This window comes from Sorex fumeus, unplaced genomic scaffold, assembly GCF_029834395.1.
Source record: "Sorex fumeus unplaced genomic scaffold, SorFum_2.1 ptg000265l, whole genome shotgun sequence".
In the NCBI taxonomy this organism is placed as follows: domain Eukaryota; kingdom Metazoa; phylum Chordata; class Mammalia; order Eulipotyphla; family Soricidae; genus Sorex; species Sorex fumeus.
Genome location: NW_026606322.1, coordinates 13083619 through 13108573, shown reverse-complemented (window position 1 = coordinate 13108573; position 24955 = coordinate 13083619). Strand labels below are relative to the sequence as shown.

At 35.5% G+C, this 24955-nt stretch overlaps 1 protein-coding gene across 1 annotated transcript in view; it reads left to right on the top strand.

Annotated features, from left to right (window-relative positions):
* Positions 1-24955, top strand: part of NECTIN3 (nectin cell adhesion molecule 3) — a 105490-nt gene that overhangs the window by 56176 nt on the left and 24359 nt on the right. The window contains exons 7-8 of the mRNA XM_056109381.1: positions 6177-6315; positions 8784-8865. Coding sequence (XP_055965356.1) covers positions 6177-6315; positions 8784-8865 — 221 coding nt within the window. The remainder of the gene's footprint in view (positions 1-6176; positions 6316-8783; positions 8866-24955) is intronic.

Below are 24955 nucleotides of genomic sequence, written 5' to 3'. Positions count from 1 at the left end.
ATTAACTCCTGGTTTCAATATTTGTATTGGCTTTGTTAGTTTCTGTTATCATTTCTGCTCTAGTTTTGGATACTTCCCTCTTTGTGCTACTTTTTAGGTTCATTTCAAATGTGTGTTTAGGTTGTTGATTTGGGCTTTTCTTTCTTAATGTAGGTCTGCATTGTTAGGAATTTCCCCCTTAGTATAGCTTTTGCTGTATTCCGTAGATTCTGGTAGTTTCATTAATTGCAAGAGAACGTTTTGGTTTTTTTTTCTTGATTTCCACTTTGATCCACTTGGTAGTGTTTATTCATCATTAAAATGTTGGAATCCATCTCCTTTTGGTGCTTAATTTCTATTTTCATGATGTATTTTGAGAGAGTTCTTGGTTTGATTTCTGTATTTTCAAATTTATATATGAGTTACGCCCTAGTATGTGATCTGTCCTGAACAATGATCCATATGCACTAGAGAATAGTATGTATTCAGCTATTGGAGGGGGTGGAAAGCCCTGTATATATTCAGTAATATCAGTTCTACTAGCCCATCATTTGGTTCTTGTCTCTACTGTTATTTTGTCTGGTTGATCCTTCATCTAGTGATGAAAGTGGAGAGGTAAAGTCTCCCACTACCATTTTGTTTCAGTGTGTTTCTTTAGGTTTGCAAGCAGAAACTTTATGAACTTAACTAACCCTTCATTTGATGCATAAATGTTGATCACAGTAGTGTCCATCACTGTCTTCAATTACTGGTCTGCTATAAGTATTGCTGTCCAGCTTTCTTTTGTGTTTTTTTTTTTTGGTGTTGTGTTTGTTTGTCATTGGCTTGTATGATTGTTTTCTGTTCTTTCACCCTGAGTCTATATTCTGTGAATTTAGGTGTGTTTCCTGGGGATATTCTTTCCAGATCCATGCAGCTACTCTGTGCCTTTTTATAGGATGGTTTAATTGACATTAAAAGAGGTTTGAGGCTGGAGCGATAGCACAGCAGGTAGGGCGTTTGCCTTGCATGTAGCCAACATGGCCAACCCAGGTTCGATTCCCAGCATCCCATATCATCCCCCGAGCACCACCTGGAGTAATTCCTGAGTGCATGAGCTGGGAGTAACCCCTGAGCATTGCCGGGTGTGACCCAAAAAGCAATAAATAAATAAATAAATAAATAAATGAGGTTATTGCTATAAAGGGACCATGATGCCTCACGTGCATGTGTGCATGCATGTGTGCTTGCCTATGTATAATTCTTGTGGAATTGGTTTGGTTGTCCAAATGTTTTAGCTCTTGTATGTCTGAAAGTTTTTGCCTCAAGTCTAAATGGAAGCTTTTTCAGAGTAGTGAACTCTGGGTTGAAAGTTTTTTCCATTCAGTACTTTGAATATGTCATTCCACTACTTTCTTGTTCCTGTGGTATCATGTGGGAGGTACATTGTGATTCTTACCTCATTTTCCTTGTGTTTGAGATTTTTCTTCTCTTGCTGGTTAAAGTAGTTTGTCTTTCTCATTTTACCATTTTGGTTACTGTGTATTTTGGTGTTTTGTTACTTGTACTCTTGAATCTGTGCAGAGATCAGAGAAGTTCTGTTATTTTTTTCCACTAGTTTTTTTTTTCTTTCTCTTTTTCCTCACCTGGTATTCCTTTAATTTGGCGAGTATTCCCCTTGTTGTTACCAAGAATCTCGCGTTCTTTTCTATTTATTCCTCATTGTTGATGGCATGGATTTTTTTCCTCAGTGTTGCTTATAGTTCTCTTCATGCAGTATTCTGTTGTGACTTCCTATTAAATCCTTCAATTGCGTTTGTATGGCGTTCTTGAAATAATCCAAGGATTTATTTCTTCTTTTAGTTGATTGAATTTCTCTGCCAGTGATTGCTTTGTTTCCATTGCCATTGCATGGAGTGTTGATTTTAAGTCCTTTATAAGTCTTGAAACTATAGTTGAGCTCAAGGATTTGCCAGCATATTTGTCCCCATGTACAGGGGATTTCCTGTGGCCTTAGAGATTTGTGGGTGCTGACAGTCATTCCCAATTATCTGAGTACTGATCTAATTCATTGTTATAGTAAGGGGCTACTGTTTGTTAGTCTAGGAATTTACGTATTTTGAGAATTTATGTGGTCATAAATTATTTTTGATTTATAATTTATTTCAGTAGTTACGCAGGTAGAGTTCTTCCATTATTACATACAATAATAATGAAAGTATTCAAGAATAAGTATTAGAACCTACATGCACAGAGAGTTATTGAGATTGGATGAGTAGAGTTGTGTTAGAATCCACATAGTTTGGGGTATCAGAGCAACCTGTTGGATCCCTGGAAACCGTTGATTGGGAGTAGTGCAACTTGAGCTTCTGTTGCTCTGGTGGAAGATTCTGGAGCCCAGGGAAGAGCAATAAGGCTTTCCATTGTCTTCAGCATTGGGAGAGGGTGGTCAGCTCTGGGAGCTTTCCGATGCACATGAATGAGGTCACAGATTGTGTCAGCTTACTGTGTTTAGGGGAAGTCATGGTGCCAAGGGTGGAGCCCCTGATTCCCCTTATCTGCAGGTCCAGGCAAAATCTGATAGGCACTGGAAAGGGTGGGATAGTCCTTCAGTTATACCTCTATTCAGCCAATATTGTGCAGAAGACATTACTAGAATAAATGCACACTCGTGTATAACTAACACGGACACCCTCAATTTATGATCAGATGTCCATCTCTCACTGAGGACATCCATGCCATGGCTTCATTACATTTTGGCTGTTTAATCTTGACTAAGTTACTCGATTGAACTCTTGTCCGTTATAGTGGCTTATAAGATGTAACTGCTGAGAGAAAACATGCAAGTGAAGGTTTAATTGTATGATTTTATTCTCTTCAGAATTGCCATCACACAATGTAGGCACCAGGGTGGCAGGTGAAACACCTGACACATGACCAACATAGGTTATGATCAGTGTGTATTGTGTATTGAGAACTTTGTATTAAATAATGCATTCTCCTTTTTTTCTTAATGATGGAATCTCTATATGCTGGTGGAAAAAAATATATTTAATGAATTATTTGACCCCCGTTTGGAGATGTGCTTTTTTTTTTTTTGCTTTTTGGGTCACTCCGGCAGTGCTCAGGGATTACTTCTGGCTCTGCACTCAGGAATCATTCCTGGCAATTCTCAGGGGACCATATGGGATGCTGGAAGTTGAACCCGGGGGTGGGCTGCATGCAACGCAAACACCCACTGTGCTATCAATCCAGCCCCAGGAAATGTGCTTTCTGATTAAAGTTATTAATATATTTGTCCTATACTTCTTACTGCCTAACATAAACCCTGATTATTTGTTGAATGAATGAGACTGACCTGATCCAGGTAGAGGACTTTTATCAAGTTTACTGAGAAAATATTAAGATGGATATAAAGACTTAGATGTCATGTCAGGAGGATTAGCATTAGAATGTTTTAAAGGAATATAATTTGATTTATGTATATATAAAATTAGTAATATTAAAGTGATGTGTATTATGGAAGCAAAAACTGGGTAAAAGATAAGTTTATAGATGCCACATTAACCTGTGAATAATATGCTGACATTGACATTTGATGACAAATGAACTGTATTTTTTTAAAGTTATGAGAGTCCTTTTAAAGGTCTTAAAATTTAAGGATGAGTGGAAAGGGGCTAGAGAACTATATACTCACCCGTTTTAAGTTGATTAAGCAAATTGTAAAATATTTTTATATGGAATTTTGTTTTTTAAATACTGTCATGCTTCTGTCACTGTCACTGTCCTCCATTGTTCATTGATTTGCTTGAGTGGGCCCAGTAACCTCTCCATTATGAGACTTCTTGTTACTGTGTTTGGGATATTGTCATGCTTCAGTTCCATTTATAAATTAGGTGTACCCACATTTGAATAACTTTACACTTACTCATTTGCATTAATAATAATAAAGAAAAATAAGTTTAGTATCTTTTGTTAATAATGAAAGTCTCATATACATCATATTACTGGTGTGATTTCAAATTCTATACACTTGTGCACGAGTGAACGGTCAACAAAAGGAACATTTCCATTTAAGAAAAAACCTTGAAGAACCAGTGTGGAAAAACAGTAAAATTGACAGGTCAGGTGTGTTTTGTGCCACTAACAGGATATGTCACTTGTTAAATACCTTTGGTCACATGCTCTTAATAGATTTCTATTGCTCTGTTGTTAAAAACTGAAGATAAAATATAATTTATATAGTAGAAGTGGTGGTATAGAATAGATTATATAAGTCAAATACCCTTGAAATTTAGAATGGTAAGGTAATATTGACTCCTCTATTAACAAATAAGGGTAATGTGAATGAGCCAGTTATATAAAAATAATTCATAATTTTAAATATAATTTAAAAATCATTTGCATTATTCACTGTTAGATTCTGTGTTGAGAAAAGATTAAACTAGGTGACTTACATTTGCTCAGTATCTGAATTTTAGTCAAGAATGTGGTGAATTAAAAAAAGAATGGGGTGAATAAAAAGAATTAAAATAGACTAGCAATTTAAAACATACCATGTTGCTCAAATTGTTCTAAAACAGTTGGAAGATAATTTTAAGTGTTTCTTTAGAGATGATAATAAGCAGATCAAACATTTTTAAACTTCTATGAAAAACACATTAAAATTCCAAAACTTAATTCTGTTTACATTTTTAGTCAACCCTTAGATCTTAAAAGTAATGCCAAGTTAAGTGAATCAGAGAGATCTTTATTGTCAAGTAGAGGATTCAAAAGAAGGATTTAAGTGAGATGTATTAAAAAACATTCCCGGGCCCTGAACCAAGTAGTAAAGTGATACTACCCTTGCACATGGCTTACCCAGAGTCCATCTCAGGAACTCATAATGGTCCCCAAAGCCCACCAAATGTTACCTGAGTGGAGAACCTCTTGTAATCCCTCAGCATGGATGGGTGTGGCCAAGAAGCAACCAAAACCAAACCAAAAACATTTCCAGTAGAAGCCTACAACTAGAAATTTCTATTCTACTCATCATTTCCCCCTACTACTTTCTGTAACTCATTGAATGAGCAGTTTTTAAACAGAACTGAGTGTTATTTTTAATATTTGTTGCTTTGTGTTTGTTTATGGGCTACATCCAGCTGTGATGAGTTTGAGTTCTTACTCCTGGCTCATGCTTAGAGATCGCCAGGGATTGAACCCAGGTCAGCTGTTGCCCTAGCTCTCCTAAATTAAATATTGCTTAAAAGAACATTCTTTAAAGTGACTTCATTGGGACTTTTTTATATGCCTATAATGACACTTTGTAACTTGTTAGTCACCATAAAATTTCATTACTGACTTAATGTGACTGCATTGTAGCCCTGTCCTCCCATTGTTCATCGATTTGCTCGAGCAGGCACCAGTAAAGTCTCCAAAATATATAAATAATACCCACTCAGAAATTGATGGTTTGTCCTACCTGTAAACTTAACTTTGAACACACAGGTATAAATATGTTAGTAAATTCTCGTAGCTGGGAGACCATAAAATAATCTTTTTATTTTCAAAAACGACTCTATGAAATGTTAAATATGTTTTAAAACATTTACAATAAAATTTGTAGTACAATCTCACAGCAATCAATATTTAAAAATCATGTAATAGTTTCATTAACAAACAGGGCAAGAGTTCCATTTAATATTTTTATGGTAATTATATCTTAGGGAACTTTGTTTAACTGCAGAAATCAATGGAAATTTCTGCAAAACTACTATTTTAATACTTCCAGTCTCAAAATTTTACAGTGTTGCATTTTTGCTGTCTATTAGGTTTGCAATGTTTTTCTTTGTCTCTTCAAAATAGAATAGAGATAATGTGTCCATTGTTTGTTAACTTATTATGACTTTTTTGTGATTAATATTTTAGGGTAAACTTGAGTTTCCATCCTTTTCTCTGTTCTCTTCTCAGACAGTCTTTGCCCATGGAGAATAGATCATTTATTTGTATCTTTTGAGAATATTTTCATAACTTAAGGCAAAACCAGAACACTAGCATGACATGTTAAAAACAAAGGGTGTTAGTATACTGTACCTAAAAGTAATAAATTCTTCAGTGTCCTCTAAATTTGTCATTGCATAATATAGTTCTGATATTCCTTGCACGTTATGGAAACCAGGGTATATAGATTCAGCAACTCTTAAAATTATTTGAAAACCTTAATTTTTATTACTTTCCAGATGTTCCACTTAAGCCGACCTCTTCCATAGCTGTAGCTGGAGCTGTAATTGGAGCTGTACTTGCCCTTTTCATCATTGCTATCTTCGTGACTGTACTGCTGACGCCCCGAAAAAAGAGGCCATCCTATCTTGATAAAGTGTAGGTATACCTTGACTGTACTCACCTATATGTGTTTAGTATGCATCAGTTTTTACATATTGTGAAGTGTCTGAAATAAGGAAGTAAGGATACCATTAGTGATGACTGTTTTCAGTAGACTGTCTCACAGTACATCTTGTTGAATGAACAGTGTTGAAAAGCACCCAAGAAAAGTCCTAGACTTCCTTTTCAGTGTTTGATTATACTGTCTTTCCAAGCCCGGCAAGCTACTGAGAGTATCTCGCCCATGCAGCAAAGCTTGGCAAGCTCCCCGTGACATATTCAATATGCCAAACACAGTAACAGCGAGTCTCACAATGGAGACCTTACTGGGCCCGCTCGAGCAAATCGATGAACAACGGGAGGACAGGACAGGACAGGACATTAGATATTAAAGCTTTTTCTTAAAACAATTTTGGTTTTGGTGAATTACAAATTGCATGATGTTTGCTCATCAAGATAGAATTATAAAACCGAAATTGCAGTTTGCTGCTGTACCAGTGTGCTAATTCACTTTATTTCATCAACACCTTTGTTTCCTTTGTAAAATGTGAATATTTTTCATACTTATTCCAAATTATTTTGAGCATCTTATAATTTCATTATATTATTCAATAGAATATTTTTGGAATATTCAATAGAATATTTTTGGCTGGAGCAATAGTATAGCGGTAGGGCATTTGCCTTGCACGCAGCCAGCCCGGCGGAGCCAGGTTCGACTCCTCTGCCTCTCTCGGAGAGCCCAGCAAGCTACCAAGAGTATCTCGCCCGAACGGCAAAGCCTGGCAAGCTATCCGTGACATATTCAATATGCCAAATACAGTAACAACAAGTCTCACGATGTAGACGTTACTGGGCCCGCTCGAGCAAATTGATGAATAATGGGAGGACCGTGACCGCGAAGATAATGTTTATTATCTGTGTAGTTCTTTACAATTGGCATTATTGCATTTTTATTCATGTTTTTACATTAGGACCTAGAGCTGATACTCAGATGAAGTTTTGTCTTCATAATACTTTGTATACGTCTCTGCCTCTCTTATGTGACACTTATAATACTGATCTTTTCTGATTGTAGACATCTAGGGGCTGGTCTTAGATCAATCGCAGATTAGATTGTAATCTTGTGCAGATTACAGCTCTCTGGCCTTTGTTTTCTCACCTAGGTGATTTGTGGAATCTTAAACTATAAATTTGCTGTGCTTTTTTGTTAAGTGGGTGAAAGTAATTACTTTAAATAAAAGGACTGTAATGATTGGAGTGGTTTAATATTTCAAAATACTAAACTAAATAGTGTGTTTAACTTCATCTTGTTCCCAAATTATTTTAGGATTTCTGTAATTTAAAAAAAGCATAGTTTAGTAGTAGGCTAATACATCTATGTTAGCATTTTACTTATTCTTTGAAATTATATAAAATTTGCTCGAGTTCGAGCAGAGAGCCCCGCAAGCTACCGAGAGTATTCGATATGCCAGACACAGTAACAACAAAGTCTCCAATGGAGACGTTACTGGGCCCGCTCGAGCAAATCGACGATCAACGGGAGGACCTTTACCTTTACCTTTACCTATATAAAATATTTCATGTATGCATTATGATGTTATTGAACATTAGAGAGTTTGTATTTATGTCACTCCCTATAGTTCTCAATCATGTATCCTTCAGTATAAATAGCATTTTTGTTTTATTAATCACAAGAATTGAATATTAACTATCTGTGATTTTGAAATATAAGCATCTAGAAAAATTTTTCCTAAAGTACAGTGAGCTAAAGGCTATATATTTTGTTGTTTTGTTTTAGATAAACAATGTTTAAATATATAAAAATACTGATTTTAAAAATCAGATTAGGTCATCTTGGCAGAAATAAATGTATTTCCTCATGATATAATAATGGTCCCTTTGCTTATTTCAGGAGGTTAGATTTTAGTGATCTACGTATTTAAAAACCTTAATTTAGATGACGGATATTTACAATGATCTGGGATTTTGAAACTTTTGGAAGTGTTTCCAAATTGCAATATAAACTTTTTATATTACTATTTTAAGATATAATCTTAAATAATGTTATGACATTTTGGAGTAAAATGTCTTCTATCACATTTGATTTCCATTTCACACATCTTTTTTTAATATTTTAGATATGACTGAATGTAAAATTGTACAATATTTAAATGGATTCATATACTAGATAACTTCCTTGGTAATTAAAAAAAATGCTTCTGTGCTACTGCTTTAAATGTTAAATAGTTTGATCTTTGTAAACATTAGAACCTTTAAAACCAATTTACTTTTTTTTCCACTTATAAGTTAATGGAAATACAAAAGCTGAATTGAAATTAAACATTTAAGGCAAGATGCATATTGATTAAGGAAAAATGTCTACAAAACTTAAGGAAACTCTGATTATTTTCCTTCTTTTTTCTTCCGAAGTGTGGTAATCACATTTTAAAATCTTTTTAATGCAGGATTGATCTTCCACCCACACATAAACCTCCAATGTATGAAGAACAGTCCCCTCCTTTGCCTCGAAAAGACCTTTCTTATCAGGTAAGTATTTGTTACACTTAAAATGAGATTAAAAAAAAATGCTAAGCCATGTATGTTATTTCAAAATGTATTGCTATGCATTAAATGTTGCATAATAATACATTATATATTGATTTGCTGTTTCTGTGAAACATTTTGGGAATCAAATTTTATCTACAAATTATAAACACTATTGGGAATATAGATATTTAAAGCCTGTGGCAATTTTAGTAAATTGTTGGTATGATTTGTTGACATAAATTTATTCTAAAATAAGCATTTACAAATAAGAAGTAGAGAGTTAAATGTTTTTTGGAAGTCTATGAGAATAGACTTTTCTCCTTGGAGTATGAATACATGTGTGCGTGCGTGCGCGCGCGTGTGTGGTAGTATGTTCTAGGATAAAACTTTGGCATTCCTTTAGCAACAGAAGTTTTAGATAGCATAGTTAAAAAATATGGCTATAAATATTTTGCCATATTTCACAGTGAAAACTTTAGAAATTTATTTAAGAATCAGTTCATGTAAAATTCAGTGTTTCTGCCATATTCTATATCTAAATTTATATATTGATCATGTTTAGCACAGAGCTGGGGAATATATCTGGCCCGCAGGCCATTTAAAGTCCTTGAAATTGTTTGGTCTAGACCTGGTACCTGATGGGACAGATAAGTGTGCTTTTTGTCAGCTGCCTGTGACCCATCTGCTTGTATTGTATGTCCTGTGAATGAGATTATCAATATCCAAATGATCCTTGGAGTAAAAACGACCATTCCCTCCACCATGCTCCCCAGGTTTAAACAATCAGAATGAGTATTTTATTTTGGTTTTTAGTGATTTTTTTTTCTTTTTTGCGCTAATCCTCCTGCAGCCTCATGGACGTCTAACCCTACCTCTATAAATAGTATTTTCTTCCTAAAATATGTCCTGTATCTTTGAGGATTAATTTAACTTGATTAAGTTAAATCATCTAATTGGGTGGAAAAACCTCCAAGTGAATATATTAGGATGTTCACAGCTTCTATTCCTTGTTGACTATATATATCGTATCATCAGTTTACTGCCCCAGCATGAGGCAATGAAGAACATTTAGTGATGTGCACACTCTGGTAATGGACACCAACTTCATTATCTTACAGGTGTTGTATGGGGTCAAGATGTGCCATCTTTTTAAATCACTTGTTTTCACGTAGTAGTAGAATTTCATATCTCTGGTATATACATGAACTTGTTAAATAATCTGCAATGTTAGTATAATATTTAACTAGAACTGTGAGCTGCTGTGGGAGGGTAACTGTCTTTCTCCATAAAGCAAGCTAGTAATTAATGAGAGGATTACTATATTTAGTTATGGGAATTATTTTTAGAATAATGGAAGCAGTTTTGTAGGGCATCCCTATTCGAGTTCATAAAATCAACAGATTATATAATTTTATATTTAATATTTTCAAATTAAATATTTATAAAAACAAGAATTAGAAAAATTTATTTGGCTCAGATGTTATGTCCTGAATTTTAGTTAAAATTCTTTAATGGTTTTTGTATATAGACACTACTAGATAAACATAAAAGAAAGTTTTTTTCTTGATTTGAAGTTGACTGCAGTATAAATTAAAATTTTAATATCCTTGAAGTTAAAGAAGCCTTCCTGCATGAATTAATTTCGAGGTAGGAGTGTTGAAGCATGTGATGAAATTGCTCAGTTGTTGATTAATCATTTTACTTGTTTTAAGTAACATAATGAAAAGCATAAACTTTGTTAAATGAAGAGTTTTGTGGAAAAAATAGTGAAAAGAACTTGAGGGGAGTTTCAGGCAGGATTATGGATCTTCCTGGCCAAGAAGGCAGTACTGCTTGGGCTCAAAGGCCCTGGGAACCACTGGGGCTACACCAATCAGTGCTCTCAAGGGACTATGTGTGGGTAGGGATCAGACTTGTGGTTTCTGCATGCAAGACATGTACACCAGAATTTTAAGCTATTTCTGTAGCCTTGGTAGTACCAAGTTTTGGTACTACCAAGGCTACAGAAATAAGGTTTCTAAAGAAATTGTTGGGAGAGTATCTGCTAATGACTATTAAGTATTAGACTGAGAGTCAGATCACTTAGTGACTTTGCAACTTTTTCTTCCTCTGTAAAATAAAATTGGTAAAAAAAAAAAGGTTTTCATCTTCTCATTATAGAACTTATTCTTTAAAATATTGAGAACAATCAGTTGCTGATTTCTTGCTCTTATTTTGCATAGGAAAGGCAGAAAGAATATGAGTTGGAACTGAGATTTTAATTCTGTAATGCCTTTAAGAATAATTAGATAAAATCATTATCCATCTGTAGGATAATTTGTTATGATTCAAAAATCAAAATGCCACGTTAATTATGGCTGTTTGTGTTATAATAAAATATGTTATCAAAATGCAAAGTACATAGAACCATTTCCTGGTAACCAAGATATTTGGTAAGTGTGTAATTACAATCTAATTATTTCATGCAAGGATAGCATGTTTTAATAGTAAATGCCTCCAGAATGTTCCTCTGTACTAGACACCTCATGAAATGGTACCTACATGAAGTCATTGTAGTCCTCAACCTTTACAGCCAGACCTAGTGACCCGAGTCTCAAATGCTGCCATGTTTTAAGGAGGAAAGTCTCACCGCCCATCAGTACTGTGACCTTGGGAAACCATGGGAAATCACAGTTCATTCATTCCCTCCTGCATTACTCTGTCATTGTTTTTGTGATAATAGCCAATTCTTGAGGATTTTCTTCCTTAATATATGTTAATAGAATTGGACTTGGCTAGAATTGTGAACATACATTCTTTTTCCTTGAGTGGAAACTATTGCATGCTATAGAGAAGATGCATAAAGACATTCACATGCATGAGGGAAATATAAAACTTGATTTTGCCTGAAGATAGAGCCGTAGAAGTATCCCCAACTTTCTCATATTATTAGATAATGATGCTACAGAAGAGTTTACATTTAGGAAATACATTTTAACTGAGGACAGTAAAATACATTCTATCTTTTATTTATGTTTTATTTTCTAAACATGGTATAATAAATACAAAAGTATATTTTTGGTGCAAATAATTCCAACTATAGAAATGTTTTTCAGTTATGAATAAACTGTACAGAGAGATTTTTTTAACTATAAACAATTACAATTTTATGACTTTGTAACAGCTAGACTACTTTAAACAATATGCAAATTTTATGGAAAGCTATTATTTTTCATAAAGACACTGTAACAAGGTGACAACCTCTAACATTTAATGATTCCAAAGAATTTTCAGTATCAATTCATAATTGCTGAAAAAAAAACTCAAGTTTTTAATTATACTACCAAAATATTGTTGCTATACTAAATAAGCCATGATAAAGCTTGAACATTAATCAAGATAAAATACTAAGCTTTATGAGAAGGAATATTTTTAATATCTCAGCACAACTTGGAAACTTTGCAAAAGGGTATTATCCTAGACATTAAGTTGATTGTGTATTATGCCTTGGTTTTCAAAACTTAAATTTGTATTATTGAGATGCAATCAGGACAGTGAATCTTGAATGCTTTACTTAAGACCTCTATTAAAATCATACTGCCATCAAAGAACTAAGTCTTAAATGGGGTTAACTCTAGACTAACTCTTAAGTATATATACAGAAGTTAAAGAACTATTGAAGTTAAATACAGTAAGCTAAGCACAATGAAATTCCTTGACAAATTTTAGAGGATATAATAGCTTTCTTTATTTAAAAGCACCATTTCCTTTGGGGGGGTGGGCATTTATTTCTAAGTACTGTGAAGTCTTGAACAGAACTAAGTTATTTCAAATGTTTAGAACAAAGGAACTCAGTTGGTTTCAGAGAATAGTTATTCATTATTTGTGAATTAAATTTTACACTGACATTATCAATCTAATTTTACATTGAATTCAGAGTCTTAGTTTACATTTTCTGTCTTGGAAATAGGGGTTTTCTTTGAAAGTTTTATTTTTTAAAAATGCTAACAATAAAAAATGGCAGGGCTATATATATATACATATATGGACTTTCATGAGAATAATATACACAATATATTATTTAAGGTAATTTATCTCTGTGTCTTTGTTTATAATGTTTAGTCATTTTTAAATTGTTGTCTGTGTTGTTTAATCATTGTTTTTAAGACTAGTAGATTCTGTGATGGAGATGTTGGTTAAGATGTTGGTTAAGCTATTATATACATCTAAATGAAGAGTTGTTTTAGATTGTTCACCTTTTTGTGCAGAGATGTGAGGCATTCATGCCTGCCAGAGTGCCTAATTTGCATTACTAGGGATTAATTTTGTAACATTATACTTATTACTACCCTTTAACTATAAATTATTATTTGGAGACACTCTTGGACTATTGATTGATACCAATTTTTTTTCATGTATTGTACAACATAGAATTTTTAGGAATGTCTTAATTTTATCACGACCATCCTGTTGATCGATTACCTCGAGCAGGCCACAGTAACGTCTCCTTCGTCCTAGCCCTGAGATTTTTTAGAAAGTGCCATATTCAAGGCTCTTTCAGGGTTAGGACAAAGAGACCCATCATTGTTACTGGTATTTGGCATATTGGATACGCCACGGGGAGTTTGCCAGACTCTGCCGTGTGGGCAGGTTACATTCAGTAGCCTGCCAGTTTGTCCAAAGTAAAAATGAGATAATAAGATGTTGCGGCCGCACGCTTCCGGGAGCTGGGTTTTATAGTCTCTGGGTCTCAGCTGTTGATGGGATTAAACAGCGCCAGTTGGTGGGTGTGACCCCTGCCTACTGGAATATGGAGGATCTGGGTGGAGGATGCTCAGCCCCGATCCAAGCAGGCTTGGAGATCTCAGTCCCGGGACCCGCATGCCTTTGTTCCTCTGCTGGTACCTTCATGCGTGTGGAGAGTGGTCTCAGCATGGTGGTGGCTGGTTCTGGAGGTCTTCGGCTGCTGGAGCCCTGGTCGGGGCAGGGAGGGAAACTCAACCCGCTACTCTCCAAGGGGCCCTGCTAGTGTTAGTATGTGTATATAATTGTATATAATTGTACCTGCATCAATATCCAACTACTTTCTCTAAGACTTTCTTAGTATTCCTGGCTTCTCGGTTATTCCATTTCTTAATTCATTTCCATAATAGCCTTTCTCCTTTTCTGATGATTCCAGTATTTTCTTCCCCTAATTGAAATGAGTCCTCTATCTTAAGCACTTCAAAAAGTTTTTATTAAGCTAATTAAAATATCTAATTTAGAATAAAATGTATCAATGTAATTTACACTAAAGTACTTGTTACTGTGTTAGTCACTTTCAAAGTATTATTGGAGATAGTAATCTTATTTGAGGAACTTTAGAAGGGAGGAAGAGCAACATGGGTTTAACTTTGTAAGTTTCCACAAATTACCATTTTACTGCATAATAATCAGATTATATGCCAATATTTTTGCCAAAGATGGGGTACCAAAGTTTTGTGAAGCTTTAAGAAATAATCTTTGCATTACTTAAATAATTTATTCTGATGTGGCCTTTGGCACGAGATAAGCATGTATGGAATACTAATAAATATATATTAAAATTGAATAGGAAATTAATGCATTATAATTTCTTTATGACAGATTAGTGAATAATTTTCCAGACTGAAAATAAAGTAAAAAAATTAATTTTGATTGCTTGTGTGCTATAATTGAAATATTAGACATGAGAAAATTTGCATGGTGAAGTATGGATTTATGAAATTTCTGTGCTAGTCATTGATTTCCTTATGCAGTGATGCAGTGTTCTGTGCTCATCAGAAGGTGTGTTTAACTTCGTCACTGTGTCACAGTGAATTATCTTCAGATCCACCTAGTGTGTTTGAAATTCCTGTTTTTTGACATCTGTTACATGTAGTACAAGGTCCCAGCTCTTAGTTACCCACATTCATATCAAATACTGTCCTTAGTATTTTCAGCAGGTGATCACTGTTCATCATCCATTCATTGTATTAATTGTGCAAATTAAAGGATTAGTTTATGCGTACGGATGGAGCCTATACTGAGGCTTGTGAATAGAAGTGCATAAGAAGACAAATGCTCTTTCATATACCCATGCTGAATACATTGCTGCTCTGCTTAATGTTTAAGTGCCATGACAGAATTATACCAGGTGATGATTACACAATGAATTGTTGAAAACCAGTTTTTGACTTAAAAAACAGTGTGATAATTATGTGGTGAAATGCAATGTATTATTTAATATTTCAGTTTATTGTTTCATGAAATGGCGGAGAACTAGAAAGTGATGTAGGATAGTTTTAGAAAGAGCCAGAAAATGAATAATTGATCACTTGATTTAAACTGGTTCATTTACTGGCAAATTTGTTTCTAAAGTGTTCATTGGTTTAAGAAAGTACTCAACAATTAAACATGGGGCATAATTTTTTTAAGTGTTGGAAGTTAGAAATGCTAAATTAAGTTAATTATACATAATGTTGAAATATTTAAAATGCCAAATACTCAGATGATTTTTAAAAATCTTTTGTTTAAAATTAAAAATGAATAGATGGAAATCATTTAAAAGGATTTGTTCTGGGTGATGTAATCAAGACCACAGTTGTCTTGTAAGAGTCAACCTTGGTCATTTAACCTAAGAGTCATTCCATTTTCTTACGACTATGGGAATTTTGTACTGTCTTGGCAGCATATATTAGATGAATTTTCATAGTTACCAAGCAACCACAATACAAACAAATGTCCTTTCTTAGCTGTGATGGTAGACACAGTTATCACTCATTTTCCTTAGATATATTTTCATCAATAGTTTTGTTTGTTGCTTGATTCCATTTTTTTTTCATTGATCTTTTGGCTCATATTCTCAGAGTGAGATTTTAATTCTTCAGCTTTATATATAGTAATCTCCATTTGTTTGCTTTGCTGATTTTTGCAACTTTTTTATATTGTTGACTCATTTTTTAAAATGTAATTTTAACTATTTGGGCATCTGTATCTGAAGTGAAATGTTCTAAATTCAGACACGTGGAAACTTACTACTTAGAAGGGGGCAGAACTTATTGAATGGTAGGTTACTACTTGTGTGGTAGGTTACTGATACTGCCTTGTATTTTTCAAAAAGGTCTTAGGATCATTTTTATATTTACAAATGTTGCAGGACTCATTTTTCTTACCGTTGTAAGCTGATTACTATCAAATATGGATAACACATTCATGACCAACACTTACAATGAATTATTTTAGGCCTCTTACTTGTCCTTTAAGAGATTTGAGTTCATTTTGCATTTTCTAGAATTATGTGTTTGCTTATTTTTTTTTTCACAGAACTGTGCTCCGTAATGATTTCCTATTTCCTAGTGTTTAACTGTAGAGTATAATTTTACTTTGTAGTTTCGGTAAACAGAGGTAGGACCAAAATGATGCTTACAGGGGACTGGAGTGATAGTACATTGGGTAGTCCCTTGCCTTGCTTATGACTGACCTGGTTTGATCCCAGATACCATATCTGGTCCCTCAAACCCTCCAGAAGTGAGTGATTCCTGAGTGAAGAGCCAGGGAGCACTGCCAGGTGTGGCCCCACAACAAAAAATAGGAAAAGATGATACAGGAACATATATGCTGTTTTAGCTCATGAGAAAATAGATTTGATTACCAATTTTATTAATATAAGAAAGACTTTGTAAATAATTCAGTCTATCTGATAACATGGCTGCTACTACAAGAAATAATATCTATTTTCTGCTGTGTTCATTTAAAAGACTGCTATTCTTTGTTGTGTTATAGCAAGGATTTTTGCATTGGGAATAAAATGAGAATATGCAGATTTTTGCACAGTTAATAAAATTTTAAGACCCTGTATAGTTCGAACCTTTAACGTTTGTTTTCCCTGACAAAATAACATATGTAGTAGATTGTTTTATCCCATTGTTGTTTCTTGGGACTCGTGTTCTATGTGGACATCTTAACCCAATTCTGAGTATAATATTTAACTACATAATTATTTAACTAGAGTTATCAGAAGCATACATTAGAGGTGATTAGTTATTATTTTATATGTTTTCATTGAATTTAAGATCTGTTGCCATGTCTAGATTAAAAAGTAATTTGAAATAAGAAAATTTGTTCTAAAATTTTCATCTTTTGTTAAAAATTTCATTTTTAAAGGCAAATTATTTATTGTTGTTGGTTTAAAATTTTGACTGCTTATGTAGATATTAAAGCTTAAAGCAATCCTTGAATAATATCTATACAGTAGCTTTAACTACAGTGAATATTAGATGACATGTGAAACTCCTAACTGTAAAATATTTTTTGCATACGAACTTTCAAAGAATAAGAATTGTTAAAGTTTTTAAAAGGGAAATCTTAGCTTTGTAATGATTCTTGTTTTAAATTCACTGGCACTTTCTAGAATACAATAATCTCTGTTTCAAATGTTTTGTGGTTAGTAATTATTTAGGCTATCCTTTTTATTAAAAACGATGCCATGTAACTGTATTTGTTTGAATCATTTTGAATGCCTTATTACAAATGCATGTGTTTCTATGGAAACTACAAGTAATCCTTTATAAAGGTGATGTAAAACAGTGGTTTTACTTTTAAGTAGAACCTGATAAATAGCAGCCTTATTCAAGAAAAGGTAGTTCCACATTGAAAAGTTTTACAATGGTTACTTCCAGCTGAGCTATAAACTTCATACGAAACTGTAAAAGCATGTCTGTATGTACCCTCTCCCAGCAAACACATTTATCTCATGTTAGAACACAAAAACATGGAACATAAAAGAGAAAAGAACAGGTGATAAAATAGACCTCATTAATATTTACTTTTGGAGAGATGCCATTTAAAAAAAAAAGGACTTGGCCAAAGAAATAGTGCAGGGGTTAACGATTGCTTTGCATACATCCAATAATAGTTCAGTACCTGGCACTATATATGGTCCCTTGGTCGTTGCCAGGCATGATCTCTAATCACAGACCCATGTGTAAGCCCTGAGCATAGCTGGTGTGGCTCAAGAAAACCAAAAATAAACAAAAAGCCAAACAAATCCCAAACAAAGCAAGCAAACCAGACTGGGGGAAAAATATCAGAAGATGAAGGAGTAATAACCAGAATAAATAAAGAAGCCTTACAGTTTAATAATAGGAAGATAGTAATTCAAGTCTTTTTTTAAGAGGACAAAGATTTTTTATACTTTTCATCAGTCATTAGTATTAACTAATTAGAATGTGATGTGAAAAGATACATCTCACCATTAATTAGCATGTGAACAAACACTCCTCATTAATTCTTAGAGATCATGCCACAATGAATCATCCTACACACCCATTAGATTGGCTAATGTTTTTTAAATTGACCAAATTTATAGGACAAGAACTCCCCATAAGACCCAGCAATACCACTTTACCACTTCTTGGTATTTATTCACAAAACAGAGATATTTATTCTGAAGAGTATATGCACACCTATGTTCATCGAACACTTAGTACAGTAGTCAGAAATGGAAACAACACAAATGTCCAACTAGAGATGAATGGATCTATAAGTTCATATACATATGTATATATATTACATACACACACAACACATACATACAGTGGAATACTATGCAGCTCTAAGAAAGGACAAAATCTTTCAGTTTGATGTGACATGAATGGGACTAGAGGATGCCAGGCAGAGGGAAGACAAGAAAAAGGAATCAATACAGAGTGATCTCACTCCTTTGTTGAACTTAGATCCACAGCAAGGTAGCCGCAAAGGGCTAAAGGCAGCACAATGATGCTGTGGACCAGAACTGATCACAAAACTGAAGTTTCTTGTGGGGGGATGGGTTCATTTTATTTTATGTCCTTAAATCTAGATGTATTGTATAAATTAGAAGCCTACACAAAAAAGTTGTTTTCAGAGATTATTCCCTTGTCTCCCTTATAATTCTTGTTTATAAAGATTTATATTGAACATGTGATACAGTTTGACTTCACAAGCAATGACACAATTTGTTTTTTATTTTAAAGTCCTATTAACTGAGTAATTCTTTTCTTGCTGGCAGTTTACCACCACAGCCCCCTCTACCCATTATGAACAGTGTGTCATCCAATTTTTAATTTTTTTTAAAAAAATATGCTATAATGAGTTGCCAAAGGAGAGTTGTCAGGGCAGCTTATGGCAAGTGTGAGTCACTATTGAGGTCTCATAACTCAGCTTCTGCTTATGACAAAGTTTAGCTTCAGTAATATCCCAAGAAAGTTGTCATTCTTCCTCATGTTCAAGTATCTTGATTAGCAATTTCAATTTTCATATACCCAGGAAAAACAAAGTGCCTCACAAATGTAATAGCCAAGTTTGAACTAGAGTGCCAACGGCCACCTCTCTGAACAGGTTTGACTATAACTGGAGCCAATTATATATAAATGTAGTAGAATTTAGGGAAGGGGAGAAGTTACAGCAAGAAATGCTTATAGTTCACTAATAGTGGAGAGCAGAGGTAGCAACTCATTTAACTACAGATGTTCTGTGGACACCCTCGCTGACAAACAGTAACAATTCGAGAGTGTCTCCATACCTGTCCTTTTGCAGGGAGAACTCTGCTCTTCAGTTCAAGTCCCCACCTCATCCTCACTGGAGAACTCTTGAGGCCACTGGTAGAGTCCAAGGAGGCCTGATCTCAAATATGAACCAATTACATGCTCAGATTTATACCGTACTTTGGAGGCTGGAGCGATAGCACAGGGGTAGGGCGTTCGCCTTACAAGCGGCCAACATGGCCGACCCGAGTTCGATTCCTCCGCCCCTCTCGGAGAGCCCGGCAAGCTACCGAGAGTATTCGATATGCCAGACACAGTAACAACGAAGTCTCCAATGGAGACGTTACTGGGCCCGCTCGAGCAAATCGACGATCAACGGGAGGGCCTTTACTTTACTTACTTTACTTGGAGGCATCTTATCAGCGCCCACTGTTCATTTAGCTGGGACTTTATGCACACCAAGTCTTTATCCTTACTTTTCACATTTTGCTTGTATTGATTGTATGAGTCGCTCTTTCTATTCACCCCAGCTTTGTATCCAGTTAGTGCCTTTTCACTTCAGTTATCCCTGCATTTTAATTAGTGAGAGTCATTCTATTAATGCACAAATTCGGTCTCTCGGGGCCATTAAAATAACAGCACATTAAAGCAAGACAGTGTATTATATTTTTTATAGAATTTTTATAATATTAGAAATCTAGCCTCGTTTCAACTTAATCCGGATTCTGAACTCCAGTTATTCTTAAAATTATTTTAAGTATTTTAAATTACAATTATAGTTTTTCAAAATCTAGATGATTTTTATTTACCTAGATTTAAAGCATTTCATATCTTAAATGATGTGTCAGACTTTCGGGAACTATCTGATAGCTTTTTAAATATGTAAATTCTCTAGCTTGTGATCACTATTTAAAAAAATCAATGAGTGTTTCCAATGTTTTTAACCATTTCTTTTTTTTTTAATGTAGCAGTATTGCTATTTATTCAGCCATTAATTAGTCTGATTGAATTGGGCATGAACTCCACCTTACTTTTTTTTCTCTTTTTTATAAATTTATTTATTGAATCACCATGAGAGCATTTACAAAGCTTTTGGATTTAAGTCTCAGTCATACAATGATGAAACACCTGTTTCTTCACCAGTACCCATTTTCCACCACCAAAAACCCCAGTATACCCCCCATCCCACACCCTCCCCCTACTTGTGGGGCAGATGACTTCCACATTACTCTCTCTCTACTTTGATTATATTCAATATTTTGACACCAGACCCACCATTATTATTTGGGATTTTACCCCAACACTCATATCTGCCGAAAAGGCAACCATAGACAATTTGTTTTCTATTGCTGATTATGAATAACATATGATGTCACGTGGCCATAGTAATGGCCACACAATTTTAGAATTCCGAAATTTTAACAAATCTAGAGGGATTTCTGCCCAAACCTACTGGGTTCCAAATTTGTTCCTGAGTCTCTAGGATTATGGCCGTTAAGCAGCTTGATCAGGAGTCATAGAGACCGTGTGTAGGAGGTGACCCAGGGTCTAGTTGGGGTGGGGAGGAAAGGGCCAGTTCCACCCCCCCCCATCCTGTGAGGCCCCGCTGTCTTGTCACATGACTGGCCTCTGGAGGATGGCTGCCACCGAGCCGCAAGGGGGAGCAGGTGGAGGGACAGCATCCTTTCCCCCCTGGGTGGCCCGGTGCTGGTAACCTACTGTGGGGACCAGACGCATTTCTGCTAAAAGCCACTGGGTTCTGAGATTTGTTTGAGTCTCTGGGATCATGGCAGTTAAGCAGCTCAATCAGGAACCAGAGAGCCTTGCCTCCAATTATATAACTGAGGCAGAGGTGGTTTGTGGGTGTGTATCCCACATACCTAACTTTTGGCCATTTACTTTCTTGGTAAACTTGACCCCAAGTTGTTGGGGTCTAGCCAAAGGCACAGCAGGCAGCAATTTGGGGTATCTAGAAATCTGAAGGGCACCATCAGGCTGTGGATGTACTCGCCTCACAGGTACAGATTGACCTGCTGGCAGCACCATTCCCCCGTGTTTTTAACCATTTCTTATATGATCTTTCTCCCTGTTTCCTTTCTGAATAAAAATATAGCTTAAAGCTTCCCTTTATTATGTTATCTAAAATAAAATACAGTATTCTGGGATAATAAATACTAAATAAACATTATAACATAATATTTTCCTATCTTTTCGCTCCATTTGTGTATTAATGTTTGCTCTCGTTCATATGTGTTTGTGTGTATAGATTTAATAGCCAGCTTCAGAGGACTGTTCAATCAATCCAAATGCCATTCTTTTTTTGTTGTTTGGTTTTGGGGGACCCACGCCCAGTGGTACTCAGTACTTACTCCTGCACTCTGCACTCAAGGATCATTCTTGATGATGCTGGTTGATTTCCAAACAGGGTTGGCTGCATGCAAGGCAAGCGCCCTAACTGCTGTCACTCCAGGTACCCTTTCTTGCATTATTGGCGGAAGCCAACTTCGTTCTTCCCTCTCTCCCTTTCCCTTCCTTTCCTTCCTTTCTTTTCTTTCTCCATCCCTCCCTCTTTGCTTCCCTCCCTCAATTCTGTCAACCATTTTTATTGAAGTATAAAATAGTTTACAAGAATTTTTTTAAGGGGCACGGTATTATTTCACAAGTGCCACCAAATTGTTAATATTCTGACACCACTGTCCATTGGATTATTCCTGTATTTCCCCAACATTTGTAACCTTAATTCATTTAGTAAACTTAATTCTGTTGTCACAGTCTAGGGTTTATTTTCACTGGCTCTTGCCTCTCCCATTTGCTTTGTGTTTTATAATATATCATATCTGAGCTATAGGCTATCATTTTACTGCCCTGAGTCTTGCAGTCCTCAAATGGGGCTTCCACACACCTCTGACAAATACTGTGACTCAAATATAAGTATGTGACCATGTATAACTCCTTAGCAAGTATATGCTTTATACCAGTGTACATTGTAAATCAATTATGTATTCTGAGAGGAGAGCATATCTTTACTTTATGAGCTAGTTCTGCATTTCATAAAAGCATTACTATGCCAGATTAAGGCCTTAAATGGACTGATGGAGATTTGAAAATATCTTCATACCTCTACTTTTTCTTTCTCCAAAGTCTCATTTATTTTCTATTGATAATGAACAAATGAAGGGTCTCATTCTCCTAACTCTGAAAGAGCCTTGAATATGGCACTTTTTTAAAAATCTCAGGGCTAGGACGAAGGAGACGTTACTGGGGCCTGCTCGAGGCAATCAACGAATAACAGGATGGTTGTGATTGATTGTGATTGTGATTGTGAATGAACAAATATGGTCATTTGTGTATTTAAAAAATTATCTCGGGGCTGGAGCGATAGTACAATGGGTAGGGTGTTTACCTTGCATGCAACCAACCTGGATTCAATCCTCGGCATCCCATATAGTCCCTCAAGCAATGCCAGGAGTAATTTCTGAGTTCAGAGTCAGGAGTAACCCCTGAGCATCATTGGGTATGACCCAAAAAAGCCAGACAAACAAACAAGTAAAAATTATCTTTAAATTTCCCCTTACTTCGTTCAGTGTTTAGGCATAAATCTCCAAAAATAATAAAAGTAACATTCTGAATAAAAAAAAGTAATGTGGAGTTCATGCCCAATTCAGTCAGCTTAATAAATGGCTGAATTAATAGCAGTACTCCTATGTTATAAAGAAAAAAAAGGAATAAAATCCTCACTGTTTAGTTTGATACGGAGATGGCGAAAGGTGAAAGGAGACAGTTGAAAGTAGGATGGAAATAGGTAATAGAAAATTAGAACTTTTAATTGAATTCTTTTTTTAAATAAATTCTGTTATTATGAGCATTGCATATATGTCAGGCACTGCTCTAAAACTTGCTTATTAAATCTCATTTAATTCTTTTTTTTTTTTGCTTTTTGAGTCACACCCAGCAATGCTCAAGGGTTACTCCTGTCTCTGCACCCAGAAATTACTCCTGGCAGTGCTTGGGAGACAGTATGGGATGCTGGGAAAGAAATCCTGGTTGGCTGTGTGCAAGGCAAATGCCCTACCCGCTGTGCTATTGCTCCAGCCCCTCATTTGATTCTTATAGTCAGTGAATTTCCCAGATGTGAAAATTGTGTTCTCCGGTCTACAGATGGGGAAACTAAGGCTTTTGGAGACTAGCAATTTTCCCAAGATTATTTATTCCAAAGGATACCTGTCTGGGTTCTTGACTTCAATTTCTTGCTCCCTGCCAACTGAGGATACATTTCAACTTCATTAGAATTTACACATTTTGCATTTGCTAAATCAAGGCCTTGCCCCACATGATTTATGGGTATTTTAGTAATGTAGCTCTCATAACAATTTGTGAGGCAAATTCCGGTATTATTCCTTTTCCTTTGAATGAACACCAGAAGTACAGAGCACTGTATAACTTAATCAATGTCATCCTACTAAAATTTAGGATTAAAACCCAGGCAGTCCAGTTTGTAAAGATCCATAATGTGTCAGAAAACCTGAAAGACGGCTAGCCCAGGAGATCGCGACTTCAGTCCTAAATCTATCATGCATAAATTCTTGGGGCAGAGGGTGGGGGGGTACAGATACCTTTAACTCTCTGGAACTTTGTTTTCTAGTAAGTGAAAAGAGTGTTTGCTTCTGCTGAATTCCTGAGGTCCTTCTTGCAACTAACATTTTAAATTTCATATGATGAAAAAGACTAAGCAAGCCTCTTGCTTCTTATCCATCAGTTGTTAAGGCCAGCTGAGACTTTTATAGCTATGCTACCCTGCACACTTTGTGATTGGAGCCAGAAGATAGATGTTCAGATATGCTGTGATCTGATATGTCAACCTTTCCCAACACATCAGGTGCTTTTGTATCTTGGAGGATCAGGGATTCATCTGACAGTGCACATTGCCATTTGAAAGCTATTCTATGAAGATAGCATATGACCCCATTGCATATAGGGCGGAACCCCTCTAAGGAAAAGCCTCTTAAATTAAAACCAGTTTGTAACACATACATATGTCATCTCCTGGCAAGCTAGAGCAAAAGCTCAGTTATGTTGTGAAGTCCATGTCCTTTCTCAGAACAACTCACTTTGTCATATAGCCTGTGCTGGTTCGGGTCTTTGTAGCCAAGTACTTGATTATTTTCTTTTTCAATGTTTCACAAAGGAGGGAGACATTCAGACATATTGTTGGCATAGGCATCTAAATAGTCTAGGTTCTCTCTTTGTATTTTAATTGAATGCAGATTCAATGCAGTGATATTTTCAAATAAATAAATTGGAGGCTTTGAAGTGCAAAGACTGCCTTTGCAGTGTTAAGACCTCCTTTTCTTTGGGATTTTTGTCATATTTGATCACTTTTCTCTGAGTCCTACAATTAGGGTTTTAAGCACTGTAATCCTGGCACTTACCTCTTTCCCTGGTGTGTGTGTGTGTGTGTGTGTGTGTGTGTGTGTGTGTGCGCGCATGTGCGCACGCACGCGCATGTGCGCACGTATGTGTGTGTCAGCTGCTTCTCTCCATCACTCACTCCCTCCTTGTGTTGACGCTCACCTTCATTCCCCGTCACC